This window comes from Arvicola amphibius, chromosome 1 (genome assembly GCF_903992535.2).
Source record: "Arvicola amphibius chromosome 1, mArvAmp1.2, whole genome shotgun sequence".
Classification (NCBI taxonomy): Eukaryota; Metazoa; Chordata; class Mammalia; order Rodentia; family Cricetidae; genus Arvicola; species Arvicola amphibius.
In genome coordinates, this window is record NC_052047.1 from 129,918,022 (window position 1) to 129,943,707 (window position 25,686).

General features: G+C 48.7%; 1 protein-coding gene across 4 annotated transcripts; it reads left to right on the plus strand.

Annotated features, from left to right (window-relative positions):
• The first annotated feature begins 313 nt into the window (after positions 1 to 313).
• On the plus strand, positions 314 to 25,593 carry Setd1a (SET domain containing 1A, histone lysine methyltransferase). Of its 4 annotated transcripts, XM_038343517.1 has the most exons (20): positions 314 to 518; positions 745 to 989; positions 1,753 to 1,917; positions 2,143 to 2,238; positions 4,227 to 4,497; positions 7,629 to 7,750; positions 7,981 to 8,210; positions 8,802 to 9,660; positions 9,804 to 10,595; positions 11,044 to 11,220; positions 11,378 to 11,465; positions 12,108 to 12,265; positions 12,387 to 12,474; positions 15,827 to 16,153; positions 20,931 to 21,992; positions 22,364 to 22,536; positions 22,617 to 22,727; positions 22,887 to 23,006; positions 24,273 to 24,410; positions 24,487 to 25,593. In XM_038343517.1, the coding sequence occupies exons 3-20, from the start codon at positions 1,768 to 1,770 to the stop codon at positions 24,658 to 24,660; spliced, it is 5,136 nt and encodes a 1,711-aa protein (XP_038199445.1). In that variant the 5' UTR covers positions 314 to 518; positions 745 to 989; positions 1,753 to 1,767; the 3' UTR covers positions 24,661 to 25,593. The 4 variants fall into 4 exon arrangements, with proteins under 4 accessions (XP_038199445.1, XP_038199452.1, XP_038199461.1 ...); XM_038343524.1 differs by having other exon boundaries at positions 314 to 950; XM_038343533.1 differs by lacking the exon at positions 745 to 989.
• The last annotated feature ends 93 nt before the right edge of the window (positions 25,594 to 25,686 follow it).

Here is a 25,686-nt window from a genome sequence, read left to right on the forward strand (position 1 = left end):
CCTCAGGAGAGAGAGGCAAAAAAATCAAGAGTTCGAGGCCATCTTCCGGTGCACAGCAGGTTCCGTGTTACTCTGTCCGAAATACAACAGGGGCCCGAGTAGAAGAACGGCAAGAAACCGATCACCTCATGTGCGCGGGCAGGCAAAGTGCCTGAGTCACCGCTCCTGGTTGTATTTTTCCACCTCCCAGCCCGCCCAGGTTTTGGTGGATTCTACGGGAAGCAGCCCGTTACGCCGGGCTCCGCACGCCTGGCCACGCCTCTCTGCGCGGCGCGCTAGCTCCACCCACAACGGGATCCGCAGATTCGCTACCCGACTCATTAGGATTATTTGGGCACCTTCCCTGGTCTGAAAATTTTCAGGAAGCTCCGAGAAGACTTCTCCCCTGTAACCACCTCGCCCTAAGTCGGAAGTGGGCTGCTACTTGAGTTGGGCTAGGAAGAAAGATCCAGGAATAGCAGTCGACACTGCCAACGGGGCTTGGCTAACCGGGCGTCATTTTCTCGACTCCAGCGCAGGTGAGAGGAGGTGACGGCCAAAACCCAGAACGGTGGCGAATCTGCACTGCAGCCTCGTAGCATTCGAGCTGCGCAAGGAAGGGGCAGGGAAGAACAGCAAAGGAGCGCGCATCCTGTTCACTCATTTGCCCCGCCCGCCTCGCGAATCTGCGTCGTTCGACGCACCACTCAAATCTCCCGAGCTCCGGCTGGCCGCCTCCCCCTCGCTCCGCCCCTCTTTCCTCAGGGGCTCGTCGCAGCTTTCGTCGCCGCCGATTCGTCACGAACCCCAAGGCCGGGGCAGCTGGATGAGGGTGGTACAGTCCACTCTCCGGGGGATGCGGCCGATCTTCAGGCTTCCTGGGCTACGACTCCCGAGCCTTACAGGGCGCCGGCCGAGGCAGGGCCGCTCCGCTCGGCCCCGTGGATCGCTCTGCAGTCCTTGTAGCGAAAGTGCGAATGCAGACGCCGCGCCCGCTGGGCCTCGTGCAGGTGGCGGTGGTGTTTGGTGCGCGCGCCGGGGAGGTGGTGGTGGGGGGGCGCCGCCGCCGCCACCGCTGCGGGGCCGGGTCTCGCGCTGCCGCCGCCGCCGCCGCCGCCTCACGCCGCTGAGGTGCTGCGCGCGGTGGGGGGAGGGTGAGCCGCTCGCCACGAGCGGGTGAGTAGGGCCTTGGCGCGCGTGCGCGGAGACGGGGTGGGGGGGCATCGAACGCGCCCGGGCGGGAGGAGAGGGCAGCGGCGCGCGTTACCCGCCCCCCCCCCCACCCCGCCTGGATTCAGGGACCGAAGCCGGGGGCTCAGGCTCGGTCTCGCGGTGTTTCCAACGCCCCGGAGAGGTGCCACCTCTGGTCCAGAGGACTGGGGCGCGGGGACGCGAGCGGCCGTGTGGGAGCGGGAGCGGGGCTCGGCCAGGGCCGCTGGCCGGTGAGGAGGCGGGAGGGGGCGGGGCCTGCCAGGGGACGGGGGAGGGGTCTTGCGTGGAGGCCAAGTGGGGCGCGCTAGGGAGAGCGGGAAGGTCTGGGGGCGCGAGCTGGGCCTGGGCCCTGAGGGTAGACTTGGGGGGTGGAGGGGGAACGGAGTGTTAGAGTGAACCCGGGTCCTCAGGGCCCGATCTGAGGGAGCCGTGGGTCATGCCGAGGTGTGGGAACTGGACTGATGGGGGGGACCTGGAATCCGGGCTAGCCATGGAGGGGGACGGCAAGGGAGTCAGGCCTGAGGCTTGGACCCCCATTGCGTATCCCTCTTTTCCTGACAGTGTAAATGAGCGAGGATGGACCAGGAAGGTGGGGGAGATGGGCAGAAAGCCCCGAGCTTCCAGTGGCGGAACTACAAGCTCATCGTGGATCCGGCTTTGGACCCTGCCTTGCGCAGGCCTTCCCAGAAGGTGTACCGCTACGATGGAGTCCACTTCAGTGTCAGCGTGAGTGCCTCATGGCTTCCTGACTTCCCTGGACCTGGGGGCTGCCCTCCTCCCCCCTCTGCCCTGCCCGGTGTTCAACATCTTAGACCTCCCGGACCTGTAGCTTGTCCTTTGAGAAGGAGCAGGTTATGGCAGCTCTTCCATATGTGCGTCTCCACTCGCTTCCCCGAGTCGACAGCCTGGTAAGTTTTCGTCCTGGTCACATCGCTCTCTTTTCTGTGCTAGGACTCGAAGTATACACCAGTGGAAGACCTCCAAGATCCCCGCTGCCATGTCAGGTCCAAAAACAGAGACTTTTCCCTCCCAGTTCCTAAGTTTAAGGTACGTGTCTGCTGCTCTCCCAGCATGCTAGTTCTTGGAGCGCAGCAAGGGTCCTAGCACCTTGCTCTTTGCATAGCCTCCCAGAGTGGCTGGCCCAATGCAACGCCGGCAACCACATTTCCTTGCTTTTGAGTCTGTGAGGCTAAGATGTCTGAGACAGGAGGTGTGCTTATTAAATAGCTGAGGTGTCTCTAGTATGTCGCTGGTGACAAGGGTGTTGATGTCTGGAGGCATGAGGTATGGGCGGATGTTCAGAGACAGCGTGACTGGGATACCCTAATTCTTCAGCAGTTAAGTGTACCGCTAAGGCCACTGCCCGCTTGGCGTCCTCTGTCCCTCACTGTCTTTTGGGTATGCCCTCCTCCAGCTGGTCTGTAACAGCGGCTCCCTTTCCCACAAGCTTTGTACTGAGCCTAGAAACTTTGGTGGATCTTTGTTTCCTTCCAATTTTGTTTCTTTGTTTTGTTTTATTTCCCACTGAGTTTTAAAGTAATTTATGGGGTGTTTCCCCCCCTTTCCCTTTTCCCTGAGCAGTTTTACTTAAGCTCTATTGGCCTGAATGTTTACTTTCCATACCTACTTCCAGCCTCATAGACCCAGACTCCAGAGACCTGAACACATTATCTTTATTCTCTCAGTCCTTTTCATTCTTCCTCTGCTGATAAATTACAACACCAGATACCTGGGGTCACAACCTAGAAGCCTAGGAGTCACCTGGTAGTTCTTTCCTGTTCATCTTCATCTTTCTCTTCATGCGGAGTCTTATGTTCATTGCACTTGCTGTCTGTGGCTTCCTCCTCAGTTTTAGGTTCTTTTGCTGTTATTTGTCTCTGGTTCTGTTCTTCTTTTACAAGTATGTATTTTCCCTTTTCTTTTTTTTTTCTTTTTTTCTTTTTCTTTTCAAGACAGGGTTTCTCTGTGTAGCCTTGACTGTCCTGGAACTCACATGTGTGTTAACACTCAAGCTTGCACATGCCATTGTGCATATGTAGAAATTAGAGCACAGCTTGTAGAAACTGGTTTTTCACCATGGGGTCCAAGGATCAAACTCAAGCTTGTCAGGCTTGGTGACAAGTACCTATATCCACTGAGCCCTCTTGCTGGCATGCTAGGTCTGTTTGGAGCTTTGGCATTGTGTGGTTATTGATCTGGGCAGGCCTATTCTCTTACTTGACTCTATACCCCTGTTATATCCAGACCAGACCAGACCAGACCCTCTTCAGTGTTTAGAAAACATCAAGATGGGTTCTGCTGTTTTGATAAACTTTGAGTTTTCTATAAAGCCCGGTGAGAATGATAGGAAACATCTTTGTGAATCTTTTCCTGACTTTTCTCTGTGTGAAGGATCCTTTTCTTGGCTCCCAGGCACCCTGTCTACACCTCTGCTACCACTGCATCATCTTTAGATTTTATATATATATATATATATATATATATATATATATTATAAATATATATACTATATATATAGTATATATATATTATTGTATATATATGTAATATTATATATATCTGACTTATCTTTCTTTTTCTCTTTTTTGAGGTGTTCTCTTCCTAGGTAACCCAGACTGGCCTTGAACTGAGGATTCTTGTGCAGTAGCCTCCAGGTGCCAGTATTATAGGAGTGAACACTACACTCAGAAGTGTCTTGTCTCTTCTGAATGGGAAAAGATTTTCCTACCTTTGTGTTTCTACTATCTAGCCTGTGATCGTCAGACCTGAGCTAATAGATTATTTATTTCCTCCTCCTGCTTTCTCTTTTGTGTGTTGATTCTTAAATTTTGTGTCTTTTTTCCCTTATTGTTGCTTTGTCATAAACGGAAGTCAAAGTGAGAGGTGCTGCTGTGGGGTTCATGGTCTGCACTTCACTTGCCCAGCACAGAAATCTCCCAGTCCTGTCTTGATCTCATGCGTCTCTGAAGTTTCCCAAGTGGTAAGGGAACTATGCTCATTATGGAAAACCCAGACTAACTCTTGTCTTTCCACAGCTGGATGAATTCTATATCGGACAGATCCCACTGAAGGAGGTAACTTTTGCAAGGCTCAATGACAATGTGCGGGAAACCTTCCTGAAGGACATGTGCCGGAAGTATGGTGAAGTGGAAGAAGTGGAGATTCTTCTTCATCCCCGCACTCGCAAGCACTTGGGCCTGGCCCGTGTGCTCTTCACTAGCACTCGGGGTGCCAAGGAGACTGTCAAAAACCTTCACCTCACCTCTGTCATGGGCAATATCATCCATGCCCAGCTTGATATCAAAGGTGAGGCTCCCTGTCTCTTGCTTAAGGTTGGTCTCTGGCAGAGATTATATCTGTAAATACCCTATTGGGCTCAGCCAAGGTAATCGGGGTCATGATTCTTTACCCAAATTCTTGAGGCCAGGTGTGTTTCTGAACTTAAAATTTTTAAATTTTAGAGAAAAATTATGGTACATGCAAGGTATTTATGTTATTGATAGCATGGCGATGGCAGTGTCCCATTGTCAGTCACACATTTCTGCTTCTAAGGATTGTACTCAGGGTAAGACTTGAACTGTATGTAGTAAATGTAATACTGGGTTCTCCAAACTACTAAGATTTCAGGAGGGTTCTATTATTTTGTGTGTGACTGTTTTGTCTACATGTATATCTATGTACAGTATGTATGCCTGGTGCCCATGGATGTAAAAAGAAGGCATCAGATTCCTCTGGAACTGGAGTTTTGTTGGTTGTGAGCCATCACGTGGGTGCTGAGAACTGAACTCCAGTCCTGGAAGAGCAGCCAGTACACTTAACTGCTGAGTCCTCTCTCTGGCTCAGTGAGGGCTTTTCTTTTTTTGTTTTGAAATTATAGATATTTTATGCTTGCCTTAGTAGCACATATAGTATGATTGAAATTTTAGATAATTGAGGAACCGGAGTTTTGGGTCATTAGTGGCGAACATACCTAGCATGCTTGTGGCTTGCAAAAAAAAAAAAATCAAAAAAAAAAAAACAAAACAGATCTATGAGGATAAAGATAAATAAAGCAGAGCTTCATGGTGACATGTGCCGATAACCCTAGTGTTTGGAGACAGAGATGGGAGGGTTGTTGGAGGTTAGCCTGTCTACATAATGAGATCCTGTCTCAGAAAACCAGAGAGGAGGTGGGAGAGGACTTAGTGGGTAAAAGTACTTACTGTGTAACGGTAAAGTCTTGAACTTTAGGCTCCGTCACTCATGAAGTCCAGGTATAGTTGTATGTGCTGTAGCTTCAGTATTGGTGGGTAGAGACGAGCAGATCCCAGAAACTCGCTGACCAGCCGGCCTAAAAAATGGCAAGCGTCAGTTTAAGCGTGATCCTGTCCTGAGGGAGGAAGGGAATGCGATAATTGGAGATATCCATGTCTTCCTTTGGCCTCCATGTGTATGCGCTTGGATAGCCACAAGTTCATCACACACAAATAAACAAAAGTTAAAAAATAGATGGGGCTATTTTGAACTGCTTTCAAGGAATTGCAGGGAGAGATGAGACTCATGGCAGACTAGTTACAGGGGCCATATAAGGGAAGCAGCTGTTAGTCGGTGTTTACAGGTGAGGGGACAACTTTAGACTGCTGTCTGTATTTGCATAGCTTTTATGTTTGTTTGTTTGTTTGTTGTGTTTTTTGAGATAGAATCTCACTATGTAACTTTGTATGGCCTTGAACTCACAAAGATCTTCCTGCCTCTGCTGCCTGAGTGCTGAAATTAAAGAGCCTATGATAGTTTCTGTGACCTTTTTGTTTGTTTTATAGGTTTCACTCTATAGCTTAGGCTGTCTTTGAATTCTACACTTGACGTCATGGGTGTTATTTTTGATTTGTTTTTTGTTTTGTTTTGCCTCTTAAGATTTATCTTTATTTATTTATTTGCTTGTTTATTTATCTTTTTTTTTTTGAGACAGGATTTATCTGTGTTACAGTCCTAGCTGTCCTGGAACTAGCTCTTGTAGATCAGGCTGGCCTTGAACTGACGGAGATTCACCTGTCTCAGCCTCCCAAGTGCTGGGATTAAAGGCATGTGCCACCACTGCCTTGCCTTAAGATTTACTTTTGTGCGTGCGTGCGTGCGTGCGTGTGTGTGCATATTCACCTATAGAGGGCAGAAAAGGATGCTGGATTCTCTGTAATTGGACTCGGGTAGTTATGAGCCACCATGTGGGTGGTAGGAACCTACCCCAGGTCCTCTGCAAGAACACAAGATGCTCTTAACCACTGAACCTCTCCAGGCCCTTGTTTTTGTTTTTTGAGACAGGGTCTCCTGTTGTAAAGCCTGGGCTTTAATTTCTTTTATAGCCAAAAATGACCTTGAGTTCTAGTTCTCCTTCATCCTGGATCATTGGCTTGTGCCACTGTGCTTGGCTTTCTGGTGCTAGGGATGAAGTCCAGGGTTTTGTGCATACTGTGAAGATATTCTACATTCCAGTTTCCTGTTTTAGTCAGTCTTGCTGTCTGTCTCTGGCTGACCTGTACTCTCTGTACAGCTCATGTTGAGCTGGATGGATTCTTGGCCTCACTTTAGTCTCCCAAGTGTGAGGATTGCAGGCATGTACCACTATACTGGCACTTCTTTGTTTTTATTCATTAATGATTTATCTCTCTATTTATTTTTTGTTTTTTGAGACAGAATTTCTCTGTAGCTTTGGACCCTTTCCTGGATCTCACTCTGTAGACCAGGCTGGCCTCGAACTCACAGAGATCAGCCTGCCTCTGCCTCCAGAGTCCTGGGATGAAAAGGCATGCGTCACCACCTCCTAGCTGGATTGACCTTTGCAGCTGCAATTCTGCAGTCTTTAGTTTATAACATAAAGGGGTAATGGGCTTAGCAGCAGATAGACCTCTACTTTGTGCAGAGTACTTTCCTTAAACTTAATAAAATACTCTAATTGAGATATATGTGTAAACTGTGAGTTTATGAAACAGGGTGTTAGAATTGAGCCCAGGGCCTCTCTCATGCCAAGCCAAGCACTGTGGCCTACCCATATTAATTTTTTTCTAATAGTTAGGAGGAAAAGATGATCCAGACTTTGTTCTGTGAATCTATAAAAGAGCAGTATGTGGTAGCACACACCTGGTGATCCCTGACCTGGAAAGTAGAGCAGCAGGATCAGGAATTCAAGACCATTGTTTTCTATATAGCAAGTTTGACCAACCTGGCTGTATGAGATCTTGCCTCAAAAAAATAGAAAGATTAGATCTAGTCAAAACAACCATAGGCAGGTAGAAATGAGGTAGACAGTCCCAAGGATTGAGTTAAGTATGTATGAGATTAATGTTCTAAACATACAACTCAGGAAAATTATAGGAAACTTGAGGACTGAGGAAGAAACAAGACTGCCGAATCAGGGAGGTTGTTTTTCCTTCTGACTGTTGATTCCATTTCTCTCCATCTAGGACAACAACGAATGAAGTACTATGAACTGATTGTCAATGGCTCCTACACTCCTCAGACTGTGCCCACCGGAGGCAAGGCCCTGAGTGAAAAGTTCCAGAGCTCTGGTGCAGCCACTGAGACGGTGAGAAGCTTGTGGCTGCTGTGGTATTAGGCACATGGACACATTGCCTAGTCACCAGGAGCAGGAGCCATCTGGGAAAGCCCTAAACTTTACTGTTAAGTATAGGAAGGCAAAGGAATGATGCCTACGTGCTTTCAGAAACAACAAACTGGGATCCTTGGATTGGGGCAGGACACATTTTTAAATTATTCCTGATCTTTTTTTATTTCTCCTTGCCTCACTCTCTCCAGACTGAAGCCCGCCGACGATCTTCCTCAGACACAGCAGCCTACCCAGCAGGCACTCCTGTGGGGGGCACCCCTGGCAATGGCACTCCCTGCTCCCAAGATACAAATTTCTCCAGCAGTCGACAAGATACCCCATCTTCCTTTGGCCAGTTCACCCCTCAGTCCTCCCAAGGAACACCCTACACACCTCGGGGTAGCACCCCTTATTCTCAGGATTCTGCCTACTCCAGCAGGTATGGAAAGCACACCTGTTTTGGCCTGAGCCATTTGATTCTGGGAGCTATACCTGTGAGGAATGAGCCCTAGGTCTCTGAGGAGGAGTCAGGAACTATTTTAGTCTTTAGTTTCAACTAACAAATTGCTGTTTTCAGGGATACTAGTTTGGGATTTGATCAGCAACATAGAAGCAAATGTTGGGGGGTTTTGATTTGTGTGTGTGTGTGTGTGTGTGTGTGTGTGTGTGTGTTTATTGCATGCAAGCAGGCTAAAAGGAGACAGATACTTTGGAACTGAAGTTATAGATGGTTGTCCACTATCATCTGGATCTTCTGCAAGAGCAGTCTGTGCTCTTAACCTCTGAACTTCGCTCTATAGCTCATTTTTAGATTTATGTGTCTGAGTGTCTTGTCTGCATGTATGTCTGTGCACACAGTGTTCTTAGTGCTCATGCAGTAGATCACAGGGAACTGGAGTGAAAGATGGTTTGAGCCACCGAGTGGGTGCTGGGATCAAACCTCTGTCTAGAGGGGCTTTGAATATGAGACCAGAAACAGCCAGGTTTGGTCATACAGGGAAGAGCCTAGCTAACTCCCCAACTTCTTCAGCAGCACTTCAACTTCCTTCAAACCCCGGCGGTCAGAGAACAGCTATCAAGATTCTTTTTCTCGCCGCCATTTCTCCACATCTTCAGCCCCTGTAACCACCTCTACTACCACCTCAGCAACTGCTGCAGCCACTGCAGCCTCCTCTTCCACATCTTCATCCTCGTCATCATCGTCCTCTTCCTCATCTTCCTCAGCCTCTCAGTTTCGTGGTTCTGACTCTAGCTACCCAGCATATTATGAAAGCTGGAATCGCTACCAGCGTCACAGTTCCTACCCACCTCGACGGGCAACTAGAGAGGATCCTCCTGGGGCCCCATTTGCTGAAAATACACCTGAGCGCTTCCCACCTTCCTATACCTCCTACTTGGCCCCTGATCCCAACCGATCCACTGACCAAGACTACCGGCCCCCTGCCTCAGAGGCCCCACCTCCAGAGCCTCCAGAACCTGGTGGTGGTGGCGGAGGCGGTAGTGGTGGTGGGGCACCCAGCCCTGAGAGAGAAGAAGCCCGGACTTCCCCACGCCCACCTTCGCCTGCCCGTTCTGGCTCCCCAGCCCCAGAGACCACCAACGAGAGTGTTCCCTTTGCTCAGCACAGCAGCTTGGACTCCCGCATTGAAATGCTGTTGAAGGAACAGCGCTCCAAATTTTCTTTCCTGGCCTCTGATACAGAGGAAGAAGAAGAGAGCAACAGTGCAGGCCCTGGGGCTAGAGATGCAGGGGGTGAGGTGCCTTCTGGGGCAGGTCATGGGCCCTGCACACCCCCTCCTGCCCCAGCCAACTTTGAAGATGTAGCACCTGCAGGGAGTGGAGAGCCAGGGGCTGCCCGAGAGTCACCAAAGGCCAATGGACAGAATCAGGTGAGCCTGCCACCAGCCATAGGATGGGGAAGGAAGCTTAGGTCTTAGGGGAGCGGGAAGGTGCTCAGCCAAGAAAACAAATGAGAGGGACGCTCAGGAAGCTCTAGTAGGAGCTGTCTGTGACTTTCCTCCATACCCTACAGGCTTCTCCATGTTCTTCCGGAGAAGATATGGAGATCTCTGATGATGACAGGGGTGGTTCGCCTCCTCCAGCCCCAACGCCTCCCCAGCAACCGCCACCGCCACCACCACCACCCCCTCCCCCTCCTCCTCCCTACCTTTCTTCCCTTCCTCTGGGTTATCCTCCCCATCAACCTGCCTACCTCCTGCCACCCCACCCAGATGGACCACCACCCCCTGAGTACCCTCCGCCGCCTCCACCACCACCACCTCACATCTATGACTTTGTGAACTCCCTGGAACTTATGGATCGACTTGGAGCGCAGTGGGGAGGGATGCCCATGTCCTTCCAGATGCAGACCCAGATGTTAACTCGGCTCCACCAGCTGCGGCAGGGAAAGGGATTGACTGCTGCCTCAGCTGGTCCTCCTGGTGGGGCCTTTGGCGAGGCCTTCCTCCCTTTCCCACCCCCACAAGAGGCAGCCTATGGCTTGCCCTACGCTTTGTACACACAAGGGCAAGAAGGTCGTGGGGCATACTCCCGGGAAGCCTACCACCTGCCTTTGCCCATGGCAGCAGAGCCCCTGCCTTCTTCCTCAGTCTCTGGAGAAGAAGCCCGGCTGCCTCATAGGGAAGAAGCAGAGATGGGAGAAAGCAAGGCTCTGCCATCAGCAGGCACTGTGGGTCGTGTGCTAGCCACCCTTGTCCAAGAGATGAAGAGCATTATGCAGCGAGACCTCAACCGCAAGATGGTGGAGAATGTGGCCTTTGGAGCCTTTGACCAGTGGTGGGAGAGCAAGGAAGAAAAGGCCAAGGTGAGGAGGTCTAGTCCAGGGAGCTGGGCACTTGAGTGCTTGCTGGAAGAGACACCTTTGACTTTCCCTGATTGCTCAGTTCAAAGTAGGGATAAGAACATGAAGTGGATGTGGGCATTATGGGCAGGGGAATCAGACAGAGAGCAAAAGGTAAGCACAGACCTGGGTCAGAAGAGCTTGGTCCTGGCGCCTCTGCTGCTTGCAGTGGACAGAACTCTTAAGTGTTTCTGGGCTTACCTTCAGTTCTATCAATTGTCACAGGGTAGAAATTAGTAACTGTTTCCTAAGGGTGAATGGCCTAAAGTTTCAGACTTGAGAATCTCTTTAACCGGCCAGAAATAGTGTCGGTTAATGGATGTCTGTGTTCTTGAGGCCCATTGTTGGTTCTTGGGCAGGAAGGAATAACTGTGCTCTGGAGTCTGCAGCTAAGTCTCCCCGCTATCTGCAGCCCTTCCAGAATGCAGCCAAACAGCAAGCCAAGGAGGAAGATAAAGAAAAGATGAAACTCAAAGAGCCAGGCATGCTGTCCCTCGTAGACTGGGCCAAGAGTGGCGGAATCACGGGCATTGAGGCCTTTGCCTTTGGGTCAGGGCTACGAGGGGCCCTGCGGTTGCCTTCATTTAAGGTATCCAGGAATGTGGTAGTGGGGAAAGCTGGTGGGCCTCTCTTCCTTGGGGAAATGATGATTGGGAGTTGAGGGGTTTTTGTTTTTTTAAATTTTCCCTCCCTCTCATTCTCCCTGATTGAGTTCTAAGTGGGCCCCATTTTTCTGCATCTTCCAGGTAAAGAGGAAAGAGCCATCAGAAATTTCCGAGGCCAGCGAAGAAAAGAGGCCCAGGCCTTCTACTCCAGCTGAGGAAGATGAGGATGGTAAGTAGGCAGTCAGCAGAAGAGAAAGGTGATCTGTTCAGAGTCTGATAGGAGAGGAGGAGTGAAGGGGCTGGGATATTTCTGAGAACGAGGCACCAATTGGAGACCTTTATGCAGAGTTAAAACAAATGAAAGGAATGTCAGAAGCATCAGATAGACCTTTCCCAGAGTTAGGGTTTAATTATGGCTATGCTGATTTCAATGAATCTGTGTTTTGGTTTTTCCACTTACAAAGAAAAAATTCACATCTGGAGTTCACCACCTAATGCTTTTGTGGTACAGTCTTCCTAGTCTGTTGAAGTCTGGGTTGTTGGTTGGCAGCTTGTGTGATTTGAAGCTTCTTTATTGAGTCAGATTTGGTTCTCTGGAGAACCCTCAGTCCTGTGTTATTTTCTTGGGCCAAATAAAATAAGTTAGCATCCTCTTTCACCCAGCTTAGAAAATGACGAAAGAAAATGTGTGGGACGTAGCTTAAGTTGTATAATATGTTAGTGTGTTCGTCTATGTGCTGAGTTTCAACTTTCCTGCCTGTAAGCTTGGGTTGTCAGTAAAGTGGGCAGTAATGTGTGTAAAGTTTCTTGCATCTGGCGTAGGAGAGCAGTAATTACCGATAAACTGCAACTGCTCTGACTTCTCTTGCAGATCCTGAGCGAGAGAAAGAAGCTGGGGAACCAGGACGTCCAGGGACCAAGCCTCCGAAGAGAGATGAAGAACGAGGGAAGACCCAAGGCAAGCACCGGAAATCCTTTGCTCTGGACAGTGAAGGGGAAGAGGCATCCCAGGAGTCTTCCTCAGAGAAGGTAAGATGCTGGGCACCAGAGAGCCAGCTTCTCACTGAGCTGGAACCCAGGGAGCTAGCAGGGCTTTAAGAATAAAAACTTGTCTTTTTTCTGTTATTCTCAATTTTTCCTTTTCTTTAAGGATGAGGATGACGATGACGAGGATGAGGAAGATGAAGAGCGGGAAGAAGCTGTGGATGCCACCAAGAAGGAGGCAGAGGCATCGGATGGTAAGTTAAGTAGATTCAGGTCTGGTGGAGAAGGGATTGTAATATCTAGTTTGTCTTTTTCTGACTTCATAGAGCTCTCCTGCTGGACTTCTGGCCAGTTTTGCTCTTTGCAAAGACAGTTGTTTTAGCAATGTCCTTTGGAACATTAACCCCATTAATTCAGATTCTTCCCTCTTCTGAAGCTAGTCTCCCTGTGGACAGTCCAGCAAAGTCTGTGTCTTTTCTTAGGTCCTAGAGGTGAGCGGTATGCATTCTCCTCTTGCATGTTGATACTACCAGTCTAGACCTTCTCATCTTAGAGCACTGCTCTTCTTGTGAGGCCCGGCCACCAGGCTTCCTTTCTCTTCCCTTCCTGTGCGATTACAGGACACTTTTCAATCCGCTTGCACATCTTTCATGGGTTGTACATGGTTCAGTGATCTTCATTCCTTCAGAAGTATGTATGAAGGGACTGCAGAGGTGGCACAGTGATTAATAGCACCTATTGCTCTTACAGAGGACCCATGTTTGGTCCAGCACCTAGGGTGGTTCATAACTGCCGGTAACTTCGGTTCCAGGAGATCTAATGCCTTCCCAACTCCACAGGCATGTGGTATATGTATATACACATAAATATGTTGTTTTGTTTTGCTTTTTGAGACAGGTTTTTCTTAAATATTTATTTATTTATTAATTGTGTATACAATATTCTGTCTGCTTGTATGCCTGAAGGCCAGAAGAGGGCACCAGACCTCATTACAGATGGTTGTGAGCCACCATGTGGTTGCTGGGAATTGAACTCAGGACCTTTGGAAGAACAGGCAATGCTCTTAACCGCTGAGCCATCTCTCCAGCCCTCAAGACAGGTTTTTTTTTTTTTTGTGTAGCTTTAGAGCCTGTTCTGAAACTTGCTCTGTAGACCACCACTGCCTGGCTTTTTTTTTTTTTTTTTTTTTAAACGAAATATGCATTGAAAATCTGTGCGTACTTGTACTTGTTTTAGGAAGTTTAGACAAAACCTTGATTCAGACAGATGTAGTTACTGCTTTTAAGAGCTTGTTGGGAGTTGGGCAGTGGTGATGCATGCTTTTAATCCCAGCACTCAGGAGGCAGAAGCAGGAGGATCTCTGTGAGTTTGAGGCCAGTCTGATCTACAGAATGAGTTCAGGACAGCCAGAGCAGTACACAGAAACTTTGTATCAAAAAACCAAAAGGGGAAGGAAAAAAAGTGTTGTTATGGGGGACACACTTGTTACTTTTTAAGGATGACGAAATAGGGTAATAAGTCTGGTAATGTGCTGGACCCGAGGAAAGCGCCACTGTTGAGTGTCAGTCAGGAATTTCTCTTGAGGTACTGTTTCAGCAGTGGCTGGGGTTGGTAGCAATAATGATCTGAGGTCTCTACTGAAGAAGCAAAGGACTGGTTGACCTGCTAAGAATGAAGACAGCTCCCTTTCATCTGCTGTATCTCTTAATGGGTGTCTTGAATTTGTCTTTGTTCCTGCTTTGCTTTTCTCAACTGCTTTTGTAGACCTCTTCTGCCTCTGCCTAAGTGGAGTGCTGGGATTACAAACAAGTCATCATGCCTGGTATGTGTGGTGCTAGGGAGCAAACCTAGGGTTTTGTGCTAGACAAGTACTCTACCAGTTAGCCTGCATCCCCCAACTCCTCTGCTGCAATCTTGACTGATTTCTGTGTCTGTTTCCTTCCTTCTATTTCAATCCATTTTCCAAACAGCTTAGTATTTTCTTTACTAAAATGTGCATTTTGGGAAATGTGCTCGCTTCTCTAGAAGGTCTTTGCCTGACTCCCTATTTTCTACCAAAGTGGGCATTATAGGCCATTTGTATAGTCAGTCATTCTAGCCCCTGCACATACGTTCTTTTCAGTTTTGTCTCTCCATATTCCAGTTTCCCACTACCACTACCACCTAATTTACTCCATTATGGAATTCATAGATGCATCTGAATGCTCTCACTCCCTCTCTTTCTCTCCCTCTCTCTCCCTGGCCTCATTGCCTTTCAAGTGCTGGGATTATAGGAATTTTCCATCACACCTCTTCAGGATTTCTTAGTGCTCCCTCATCAGTACTGATCTTCTGTAAGTGTGGTATTTATAATGTTTTTTGGGCTATGATATATATGTATGTGTCACATATATGTATGTCAGCTCTCTCCACCGTGTAAGTTTCAGTGTTCAAACTCAGGTCATCAGTTTGGTAACAGGTACCTGCTGAAGTCATCTTGCTGGGCCCTTGATTTGTTTTTGAGGAAGAGTCTCACATAGCCCAGGCAGGCCTCTAACTTACTATGTAGATGAACAAGACCTTAAACTTCTGGTCTTCCTGCCTCCACCTGTAGAACAAATGTGCCTATCACCATGACTAGCTTTTTATTTAACTTTATGTGCATTGGTATGAAGGTATCAGATCTCCTGGAACTAGAGTTACAGTTGTGAGCTGCCATGTGCATGTGGGTGCTGGGAATTGAACCCTGGTCCTCTGGAAGAGCAGCCAGTGCTCGTAACACCTGATTTGTCTCTCCAGCTCTATTTTTTAAAATTTATTTGGCTTTTTATTTATTTATTTTTAAAATTTTTGTTTTTTCAAGACAGGGTTTCTCTGTATAGCCCTGGCTGTCCTGGAACTCCCTCTGTGTAGCAGACTGGCATCAAACTCCCAGAGATCTGTTGCCTCTGCCTCCCAAGTGCTAGGGTTAAAGACATCCCACCATCACTCAGCTGACTGACTTTTTATTTTAATTAATTTCTTTAATTTAGTATACAATGTAGGATTTTCATTATGGCTATACATTTATATGACATACACTAATCATACCTTTCCTACTCTTTGCTGGTACCCTCTCCCAAATTGTCCCTTCTTTTGCTTTAATCCACATACATTCATTGACCTCCCTTGTTCTCTTTTAAACCTCTCTCTATTCCCTCTCCACTCCCAGCATCCTTTCTACATTCAACGCATATACTGTTTATTTTGTAGAATTCTTTGAGTCCATCTTCTACAAACCGACTTTGGTCCAAACTGACTACATGCCAGTCTCTAGGTCTCTCTTTTTTGTTGTTATTGATACTCCTGATTTATCTCCATTTCTTTGTGGGCAGATATCTCCTCCTCCTTGATTTTAGCACCTCCTTAGGGATGCCTTTCCAGACTTGTTCTTTTAAGCAGAACCCAGGGCTTTCTTTCCTGTGTTCTTCAGTCCCTTAGGCTAATGTTAGTCACTGTGAGCAGACACTTGCTTATTTAACCTCTTGACTTCTTGGACTTCTAGCACCAGGCCTAGAGCCACACAGCCAGAATATTTAGTGAATGATCCCTCAGCTTGACCCTTGATTGTCTCTTCTGGATTTCCAGGTGAGGATGAGGACAGCGACTCATCCTCCCAGTGCTCTCTGTATGCTGACTCAGATGGTGAAAACGGGAGCACGTCAGACTCTGAGAGCAGCAGCTCCTCTTCCTCTTCCTCCTCCTCTTCCTCCTCCTCCTCCTCCTCATCTTCATCATCAGAGTCTTCCTCTGAAGAAGAGGAACAGTCAGCAGTCATTCCCCCAGTGTCACCAACCCCCAGAGAAGTCCCAGAATCCCTTCCAGCACCTGATGAGAAGCCTGAGACAGACATGGTGGTAGACTCTCCTGCCATGCCTCTCCCTGAAAAGGAGACATCACCCACACGGCCTACAGGTAGGTTTCAATGGACAGACAGGTCATGTGACTAAGATTTATGTTTGTCAGTGTCTTGGAGAATGGTGTCTACCTACACTTTGTACCTGAGGTGCTGTGTATATGTGGAGGCAGTTAAATGGTCACGTGCTAACACTAACTCATGTCTGAGTTTTGCCTTTGCTTTCTTTTGCAGATGTGTATGGTTCTGTGGTAGGGACTGTTCATTCATACAGTAGAAGTTTATTGAGCACTATTACTACCATTAGCAGTGCAAAGACATGATGGTGTGTCTGACAGGAGCTGTTCTCATCCTCATAAAGCTTTCAGTCTACAGGGAGATAGAGGCCAGTCAAGCAATAAGTACATAAAAATAATTATGATTTTAAACGATTAAGTACTATGAAGGGAAGATGCAAGGAATTCAGATTCCTAAAAGCGTCTGGGTCTTGGAACATCACCCTGCTGAGGCACAGTGGTCTCAATTGCAGACACTGAGGAGGAACTAGCAGATATATAGGCTCTGCATAAGGCACAGAATACAAGTTGGAACACCTGTAAGAAAGCTCACCCTATGATATGTTGAAAATTTAGGGTGAAGGGTGGCCAGAACTATAGAAGTGACTGAGGCCATCCTAAGCAAAATGCAGGATCTATGTAAGAATTTTTTTCTTTGCCATAGAAAGGAAATTACTAGATAATAGTGATTTGAAAGGATACATTACAAAGAGGAGTTGGGGAGGAGCCAGAGTGTCACAGGGACACTTGCTTTTTTTGTTTTTCGAGACAGGGTTTCTCTGTGTAGTTTTTGGAGACTGTCCTGGAAATCGCTCTGTAAACCAGGTTGGCCTCAAACTCACAGAGATCTGCCTACCTGTGCCTTCTGAGTGCTGGAATTAAAGGTGTGCACCACCACCACCTGGCTGCAGGAAAACTATTCAGAGGCTGGGAAGATGGAACTTACAGGTCCCTCTAAAATTAAATTTTAAAAAATTTCAACATCCATAAGATGAAGACTTCTTCTGACACCGTATACTGAATCTGTGGGCAAGAGAAGACTACTTAGCAGGCATTTTTCTCCTTCGGTTTTTCTGGGCCCACATCTACATTCCCAAAAGACCGTTCTGGCGGGAAGAGGGATTTGGAAAAGGGGAAGGAGATGTAAGGGTAGCATTAGAGGGGACACAGGTAAAATACAAGTCCTGGACTCGGGATAGAGCCCAGTAGGTAAAGTGCTTCTCCCACACAAACCAGAGAACCTTTGGGTTTGATCCTAGCACCCACATAAAGGTGTGGTGGCTTGTACATATAATACCAGGTTTGGGGAAGCAGAGACAGATCCCTGGATTGAGCTCCTTGTCCCAGTGAAAGACCATATCTCAAAACCAGGGTGGACAGTTGAAGAATTACACTTGAGGTTATGGGTCAGAGACAGAGAAAATAGGTGGAAATAGGGATGAAGAAGAGGATAAATAACTTGGTGATACTACATGCCACAAAAAGATGGTAAAGTGTCCTGGGATTATAAGCACTGATGACTTGGAGTTGAGTTGTGGCCTCTGGACTTTGAGTTGAAAACATTGGCAATTGGGTTATAGAGCTGAGGTTTTGGAAAGAACAGTCTGCCCAAAAGCAATGAGAACATTGATGTGAACTCAGTTGTCCACCCTGGAGAGCATGAGATGAGAGAGTGTGGGGAAAGGACAAAACCAAGGAGGGATAAATTTTGTACGTCAAACAAAGCAGAGCTTTAAAAAGGTAGAACCAACCAGGCGTTGTGGTTGTGGTTCATACCTGTAATCCTAGCACTAGGAAAGTGGAGGCAGGAGAGTCTAAAGCTCAAGGTCATCCTCAGCTACACAGTGAGTTTGAAGGTAGCCTGGGATATGTCTGAGGCCTTTTTTTGTTTTGTTTTCCTAATTTTTTTAAAAAATATTTTTTATGGTTTATTTAACTTTATTTTATGTGCATTGGTGTGAAGGTGTCAAATCCCCTGCCATGTGGGTGCTGGGAATTGAACCCAGGTCCTCTGGAAGAGCAGTCAGTGCTCTTAACCACTGAGCCATCTCTCCAGTCCCTTGTTTTCCTAATTTTATGTGTTTGTGTGTATGTCTATGAATCACATGCATGCAGTACCCACAGAAGCCAGGAGAGGGTTTCAAAGTCCCTGGATCTGGAATTACAGACTTGCAAACCACTATGTTAGGTGCTGGGAACACTCTTAAGTTTTTCTTTTTTCTTTTCTTTTCTTTTTTTGTTTTTTTGTTTGTTTGTTTGTTTGTTTGTTTGTTTTGGTTTTTTGAGACAGGGTTTCTCTGTAGCTTTGGTGCCTGTCCTGTCCTACAAGTAGCTCTGTAGACCAGGCTGGCCTCAAACTTACATTCAGATACTATCTTTAAAAAAAGAGGGGGTGTTGGAGCACTGGCAGCTCTCGCAGAGGGCTTGGGTTCCACTCCCAGAACCCACTTGGAGTCTTACAGTTATCTGTAATTCTCATTCCAGGGGATCAACAGGTAGTGAAAGCAACCATGCACAAAAAAAGTTGGATTTTTTTTTTTCTTTCTTTTTTTCTTAAGAGGAAGGTGTTGCCAGGTATGGTGGCACAGGGTTATAGTCCCAGCTGCTTGAAAGTCAGGCAGGAAGATATAAAGTTTGAGGCCGTTTTAGGCTATTCAGGCCTAATCTAGGCAACTTAGCAAGACCCTCTATCGAAATAGAATTTTACAAAGGTCCAGCAGTCTAGCTCAGTAGTAGTATTTACTTAGCATGCATAAAGTCCTAGGTACAGTGTCCAGTACTAACTGACTGAATATACAAATAAATAAAAAATGAAAAGGCGGGGTTAGACTATGTTATTGTGCCACAGGAGAAGTTATAATGAGATAGAAATGCCCTGGAAGTTATAGGTCATTTGAATTACAAATTTCAGATGAATAGTTGAGGCTGAAAGCAAGTAATAAGGGACAAGGGAAGGTAACAGCGATAGCTAGTTTCCTCTAAGGGTAGGGTATACAGGGAGGGTTGTGTAGCTTAGTGCCAGGAAATCGGGGAAGACCTGAAAAGGTAGTTCACACGTTCCTCTGGAAAGTGTCAGCTTAATAACTAGTAGCCTAATTAAAGAAAAGACGTTGAGGGTCTAGATATAGCAGCCAATTTCAGTCAGTTTATATAGCAAAAGGGATAGCTGGGTATGGTGGTACATGCCGGTGATATGAGCTTCATCCTGGACTCCAGTGAGCTCCAGGCTAGTCCTCTTTCAAAAAGCAGGAGATGGGGTGGGTGAGTGTGGGTATGCTTACATGGTATGCTTACTGGGAGAATTCAGAGATAAGTACAACATCTTGGTCTTTTTTATTTTCTTTTTGGTTTTTCAAGACAGGGTTTCTCTGTGTATATTTGGAGCCTGTCCTGGAACTAGCTCTGGTAGACCAGGCTGGCCTTGAACTCACAGAGATCCACCTGCCTCTGCCTCCTGAGTGCTGGGATTAAAGGCATGTGCCACCACAGCCTGGTGTTCTTACCTTTCATTTGTCTTCTAGTTTGGTTTATTTTTGCTTTCCCCAGGAAATCTATTTCCTTTGTTTCTTCATTCCAGCACAGTGTTCATACTCACCAGACCACCAGGCTAGCAACAAGCCAGCCAACCTACTACCTTAGACCTTCTTAGAAGTCTCTGATTGGGCCAGCTTGGATCAGGTGCAGTCTTTGTGGTATCACTTAGTGATGGCCCTGAGGGAGAAAGCTGGGGGTCAGTGACCTCTAGGGCCTTGTCTTTAAGAATTGAGGTCATGGGTGAGCAATTCCCAGAAAAAAAGTAGTTGTACTGCCTGAGCAGGTAACCCAAAAATTTTATCCTGAATAAATGAAAGCCTGCGGAAGTGAGGGACCGAAGAAACCTGTGTGAAGAAGCTGAGTTGGATGCTAAGATGTGTACTTTGCCATTGTCTGAGACCCACGTGATACCCAAGGGCCTAGGACACAACACATTGAAGGGCCGTACTCAGTGTTCCCAAGTAAGGAGCACTCAGTTTAAGGCAGTGCTCAGCTGATTGCTGCCTGCCCAGCCAGATGTGGTACTGGCTGCCACTTAATATTGAAAATGGTACAGCTAAATGAAAAAGCTATAAGCCCACAAGTGTCTAGTCATGAAATGTGTTCTTTTCCAATGGTCTTATAAATAATCTAGAAGCCCAGTTTTTTGTGGCAGCCCTTCCCTCCCTGGTTTTTCTAGTTTGACTAGACATTTGATTTGGTCATTTATCCCATTTGAATGAAAGCTTCCTGCACTTATCTGTCTCCTCTGAGTTTTCTCCATGCCTGACATGACCAGACTCTGTAGATGCTTGTTAGCTGGAATAATGAATAGGTACAGAACCCTATCCTGTTCAGGGAGCACACAGGACTGAGAGTGATATGGGCAGGAGAAAGGCAGGCAGGAGTGTCCACTGTGTAAGCAGGTATGTGTATTTATCACCATGAGTGTATTAGATGGAAGCTGGCTGGGTGGTGGTGGCGCACGCCTTTAATCCCAGCACTTGGAAGGCAGAGGTAGCTGGATCTCTGTGAGTTCGAGGCCAGCCTGGTCTACAAGAGCTACTTCCAGGACAGGCTCCAAAAGCTACAGTGAAACCCTGTCTCGAAAAAAAACAAAACAAAACTTTAGATGGAAGCTGAGGCAGAATAGGGTAGAACTTGATGAAGTAAGGCTGCTTCACGCTAGTATAGCTGAGCCCAGGTCTCTAGCCCTGACAGTTTTGTCTGATGAAGTTGGCCTTTGCCCATGTGCTTCCATCCCCAGGTCCTGCTGAGGAAGCACCTCCTAATATACCACAGCCTCCTCCAGAGCCACCAGTTGGACCTCCAGACCCTGCCCCCCGCCTGGATGAGCGCCCCTCTTCTCCTATCCCTCTCCTACCCCCACCCAAGAAACGCCGGAAAACTGTCTCCTTCTCTGCCGCTGAGGAGACACCAACCCCAGAGCCTCCCCCAGCTGCCCCACTGCAGGCCAAGTCTCCTGGTCCAGTCTCTCGAAAAGTTCCCCGGGTTGTGGAGCGGACCATTCGGAACCTGCCCCTGGACCATGCATCTCTGGTTAAGAGTTGGCCTGAGGAGGTGACCCGAGGGGGTCGGAATCGGGCTGGAGGTCGTGTCCGCTCTACTGAAGAAGAAGAAGCCACTGAGTCAGGGACAGAAGTGGACCTGGCAGTGTTGGCCGATCTAGCCCTGACCCCAGCCAGACGTGGGTTGGCTATCCTACCCACTGGTGACGACTCAGAGGCCACAGAGACCTCAGACGAGGCTGAGCGCCCAAGTCCTCTACTCAGCCATATCCTCTTGGAACACAACTATGCCCTGGCCATCAAGCCTCCACCTGCCACACCAGCACCTCGGCCCTTAGAGCCAGCTCCTGCCCTTGCTGCCCTCTTCAGCTCCCCAGCTGATGAAGTCTTGGAGGCCCCTGAGGTGGTGGTGGCTGAGGCAGAGGAGTCAAAACAACAGCTGCAGCAGCAGCATCCGGAGCAAGAGGGGGAGGATGAGGAGGAAGATGAGGAGGAAGAGGAGTCCGAGTCTTCAGAAAGCAGCAGCAGCAGCAGCAGCAGTGACGAGGAAGGAGCTATCAGGAGGCGTAGCCTCCGCTCCCACACTCGACGAAGACGGCCACCACTCCCACCCCCACCCCCACCGCCTCCTTCCTTTGAACCAAGGAGTGAATTTGAGCAGATGACCATCCTATATGACATTTGGAACTCAGGCCTGGACTTGGAAGACATGAGCTACTTGCGACTCACATATGAGCGGCTGCTGCAGCAGACCAGTGGGGCTGACTGGCTTAATGATACCCACTGGGTCCATCACACAAATATCCTGAGCCACAGAGCCTGCTTATTCCTTAGAGTAAGACACGGGGCTGGGGTGGGGACAGCTTTCCTTGGGGTCATGTGGCCAGAAATGTCATCCTCAGGTCACTCCTAGGATTGTATACTGGTCTCCTATCTGTCTAACTCACTGTGTCTTGGTTAGCTTTGAGGTTCTCTAGCTGCCAGCTCTCTTTTCCCTCTGCCTTGTGTCTTTTCTGGCAGAACAGGTAAGGTCTAGACTTGCCAGTCTGTCTCCTGAGTGTTCTCACCGTTGGACCAGCTATCGAGTAGGCTGGGTTTGGGGTGGACAGGAGGTGTGGGCCCCAAGGGACGGACCAGTAGGGAACCTGTTCTCTTCCTTAACACCCTGCACTCACCAACCTAAGCACTCCAAAGCGCAAGCGACGGCCCCAAGATGGGCCCCGGGAGCATCAGACAGGCTCTGCACGCAGCGAAGGTTACTATCCCATCAGCAAGAAGGAGAAGGACAAGTATCTGGATGTGTGCCCTGTCTCAGCCCGACAGCTGGAAGGCGTGGACACTCAGGTAGAGCCCTGCCCCAAGCCCTCGCTTGCCTCCTCCTTCCAGTCCTTCAAGCACTCACCACCGCCTTATCTTGTTCACAGGGGACCAATCGGGTGCTTTCTGAGCGACGGTCAGAGCAGCGGCGGTTACTGAGCGCCATTGGCACCTCAGCCATCATGGATAGTGATCTGCTAAAGCTAAACCAGCTCAAGGTCAGGAGGGGAAACTTGAGGAGGGAGGAGACCCAGTGAAAAAAACCACAGCAAGGAGATTGCCCCTGGTGTGATCCTGTGGGACGGGAAGGCTGAAGGGAAGGGAAGGTGCAAGTTTGTGGGAGCATCCAGCCGTTAAAGCTACTTTCTGTCTCTTAGTTCCGGAAGAAGAAACTCCGATTTGGCCGGAGCCGGATCCATGAGTGGGGTCTGTTTGCCATGGAACCCATCGCAGCTGATGAGATGGTGATAGAATATGTTGGCCAGAACATCCGCCAGGTAAGGTTCCGCTCCAGCATCAGCCCAGCTGCTGACTGTACAACAGCATGAGATTTCACGCCATCATCTGAGGCTTTTACAAAGCCTCTCTCATTACTGCTACTGCCACTGCTCAGCTTTGAGACTTACTTAGTAAAGTAGATGTTAGTAGGCCAGCCTCCTGGAAACACTTGACAGCAGTGATAGTCAAGAATGGTGTTGATACTAGAGAGTTGTAGATGTCGGGACCAGAGCCTCCCAGAGACCTGAAAGCTAAAGGGCTGTGAACTCCTGGGGCAGCAGGATACATATGCTCCAGTTCTGGGGACAGCGTGTGCAAAGGCTTAGAAGCTGCATCCTCTTAGGAGATGAGGCCAGTGCATGTGTTCAGGGCTAGTGACAGAGATGTGAATCTGGAAATGCAAGAGGAGCTAGCTCCTCAGAGCTGGAACCGTATCAGTCAAGTGTGACCTTGTAGATGGATGGGGAATGTCCTGGAAGCTGTGCAAGCAAGGACTTGAGAAGCTAATAAGCTCCCTCTGGCTACGTAGAAAAGAGCTTGTGTAGGCTGGTCTCGGTGGGGCTTAATAGCAGATCAAAGCCAAGGTATGGAAGAGGTAGTGGCCCAGGGATGACAGGAGTCTAGCCTGTGGGTCCAGAGTGGTTGACAGAACCATAGTTGGCCGTAGAGGGTGAAGGTAAGGTGTTGAGGTCTTTCTCAAGGCATCCCCATTAGCTTCTAGGAATGTGATTGGGAGCAGCAGAAGGAACAGAAATAAGATCAGGATTTGTCCCAGTGTAGACATAGGCTCAGGGTCCTAGGGTTTTAGGGATGACATCCCACAGTCCTACTGAGGTGAACTTGGCTGGAGATTGAAGCCTGGAGGAGTCCTCACCACAGAACTGCTGGTTAGAACTCTGCAGAGGGGTAAGGTCACCCAGTGAGAATGGAGAATGCATTGCTTATTTCCTGGGAATGGCTGCCCCTTGCTGAAAGCCTTTGTCCTGGCACAGACCATCTGCCATCTGCTCTTGCCAGCTGCCCATAGGTGTCTGTTTGGGAAGGATAGTCTTAGGAGAGGATTCAATTGAAGGCATTGTCATTTCAGAAGCTGCCCCAAGCCCACAGCATACTGTGGGCTCCACGGTGGCCACAGGTTATCCGAAGAGCCAATGCTGGCTTCTCCAGAGTCCTTCTGTGGCTGACTTTGGGTCAGAATGGGTGGGAGCAAGTCTAGTCCGTGCAGTGGCTGATGTCCATGACATGTGTGCATCTCATCCTCCCAGATGGTAGCTGACATGCGGGAGAAACGCTACGTTCAGGAGGGCATTGGCAGCAGCTACCTTTTCCGGGTGGATCACGATACCATCATTGATGCCACCAAGTGTGGCAACCTCGCCAGGTTCATCAACCACTGCTGCACGGTGCGCTCAGGGCTGGGCCAGGGCTGGGCTGGGCAAGGGTGAGGTGGGGCTGCGGCTTACACTGCCCCTCCTGCAGCCCAACTGCTACGCTAAAGTGATCACCATCGAGTCTCAGAAGAAGATTGTGATCTACTCCAAGCAGCCCATTGGTGTGGATGAGGAGATCACCTACGACTACAAGTTCCCACTAGAGGACAACAAGATCCCGTGTCTGTGCGGCACTGAAAGCTGCCGTGGCTCCCTCAACTGAGGTGGGGCAGGACTGGTGCCCTCACCCCTATTTATTCCCCCTTGGTGCCCTAAGCTCCCAGCACCCCCAGCCTTAGTGGGCTCAGCAGGGCCCACATTCCCCCATCTCCACATGTGGGATAGGGGCCCTGAGCCCAGCAAGGGAGCCTCAGTCCTTTGAGGTAACTTCTGACTCCCCATACCCTTTGCCCAACCACCCTCTTAATTTTTTTTTCTTTGCGGAGAAGAAGCTGTAAATGTTGTGTAGCTGCCAGCAGCTGTTTCCTGTGGAAACCTGGGGTACCAGCCTGTATAGATGCTATTCTTGGGGGCTGAAGAGCCCTCTGCTTCATGTTAGTGGGGATTTCCCCTTCTGTCCTATATGCACCCCTCCCCAATTTAGGGGTCTCTGGGGCAGTGGCCGTGTTCTCCCCCTGGGGGGGCCTTTGGCCCCTAGTCCTGGGAACTCTGTGCCTGGAACCCTGCCTCATCTGTTCCTGCCAGACCCTGTGGGTCACCCTCCCACCCTGGTGTTTCAGAGCTCTGGCTCAGTGGGCCAGGATGGTGGGGGGCAGGCCCTTCTTGTTGGGCTGGATTGTATATAATGTTAATAGTGAAAACCCAACGCCACATTTTTATAATTGTGATTAAACTTTATTGTACAAAAATGCTTGGTCAATATCTTTGGGAAGAGCAGGCTGGGATGCGGGTGAAGCGAGAGGAGGAAAATGGGTGGCCTGAAGTTTGGGGTGAATAGGCCTGCAGACAGCAGTATTGCTGTGGACCAACCACCTAAAAGACTACAACAACCATGCCGGTATCTCCCCAGGGGCGCTAGCCAGAGCTGTACCAAGATCAGGCTTCCCTCCTCTCTCTCCCCAGAACCACAGCTGGTGCTGGGACTCCAGCCCACTGGGAACCCAGCAGGAGGGAAGAAGCAAGGTCATGTAGCAGTGATGAGGTCACCCTGTCTCGACCCCATTATCCCCAAATACGGCATTACCAAGTGGGCAGGTTCTGTCCTCTGTCTGCCACAGAGAGTGGGATG

What these genes read in the sequence shown, in the direction of transcription:
- Setd1a (XM_038343524.1), top strand. Translation starts at nt 1,768, where the DNA reads ATGGACCAGGAAGGTGGGGGAGATGGGCAGAAAGCCCCGAGCTTCCAG. An exon ending in TCCCAGTTCCTAAGTTTAAG is followed by an intron (nt 2,239 to 4,226) that starts GTACGTGTCTGC and finishes GTCTTTCCACAG; the next exon opens with CTGGATGAATTCTATATCGG. An exon ending in AGGAGTCTTCCTCAGAGAAG is followed by an intron (nt 12,266 to 12,386) that starts GTAAGATGCTGG and finishes CTTTTCTTTAAG; the next exon opens with GATGAGGATGACGATGACGA.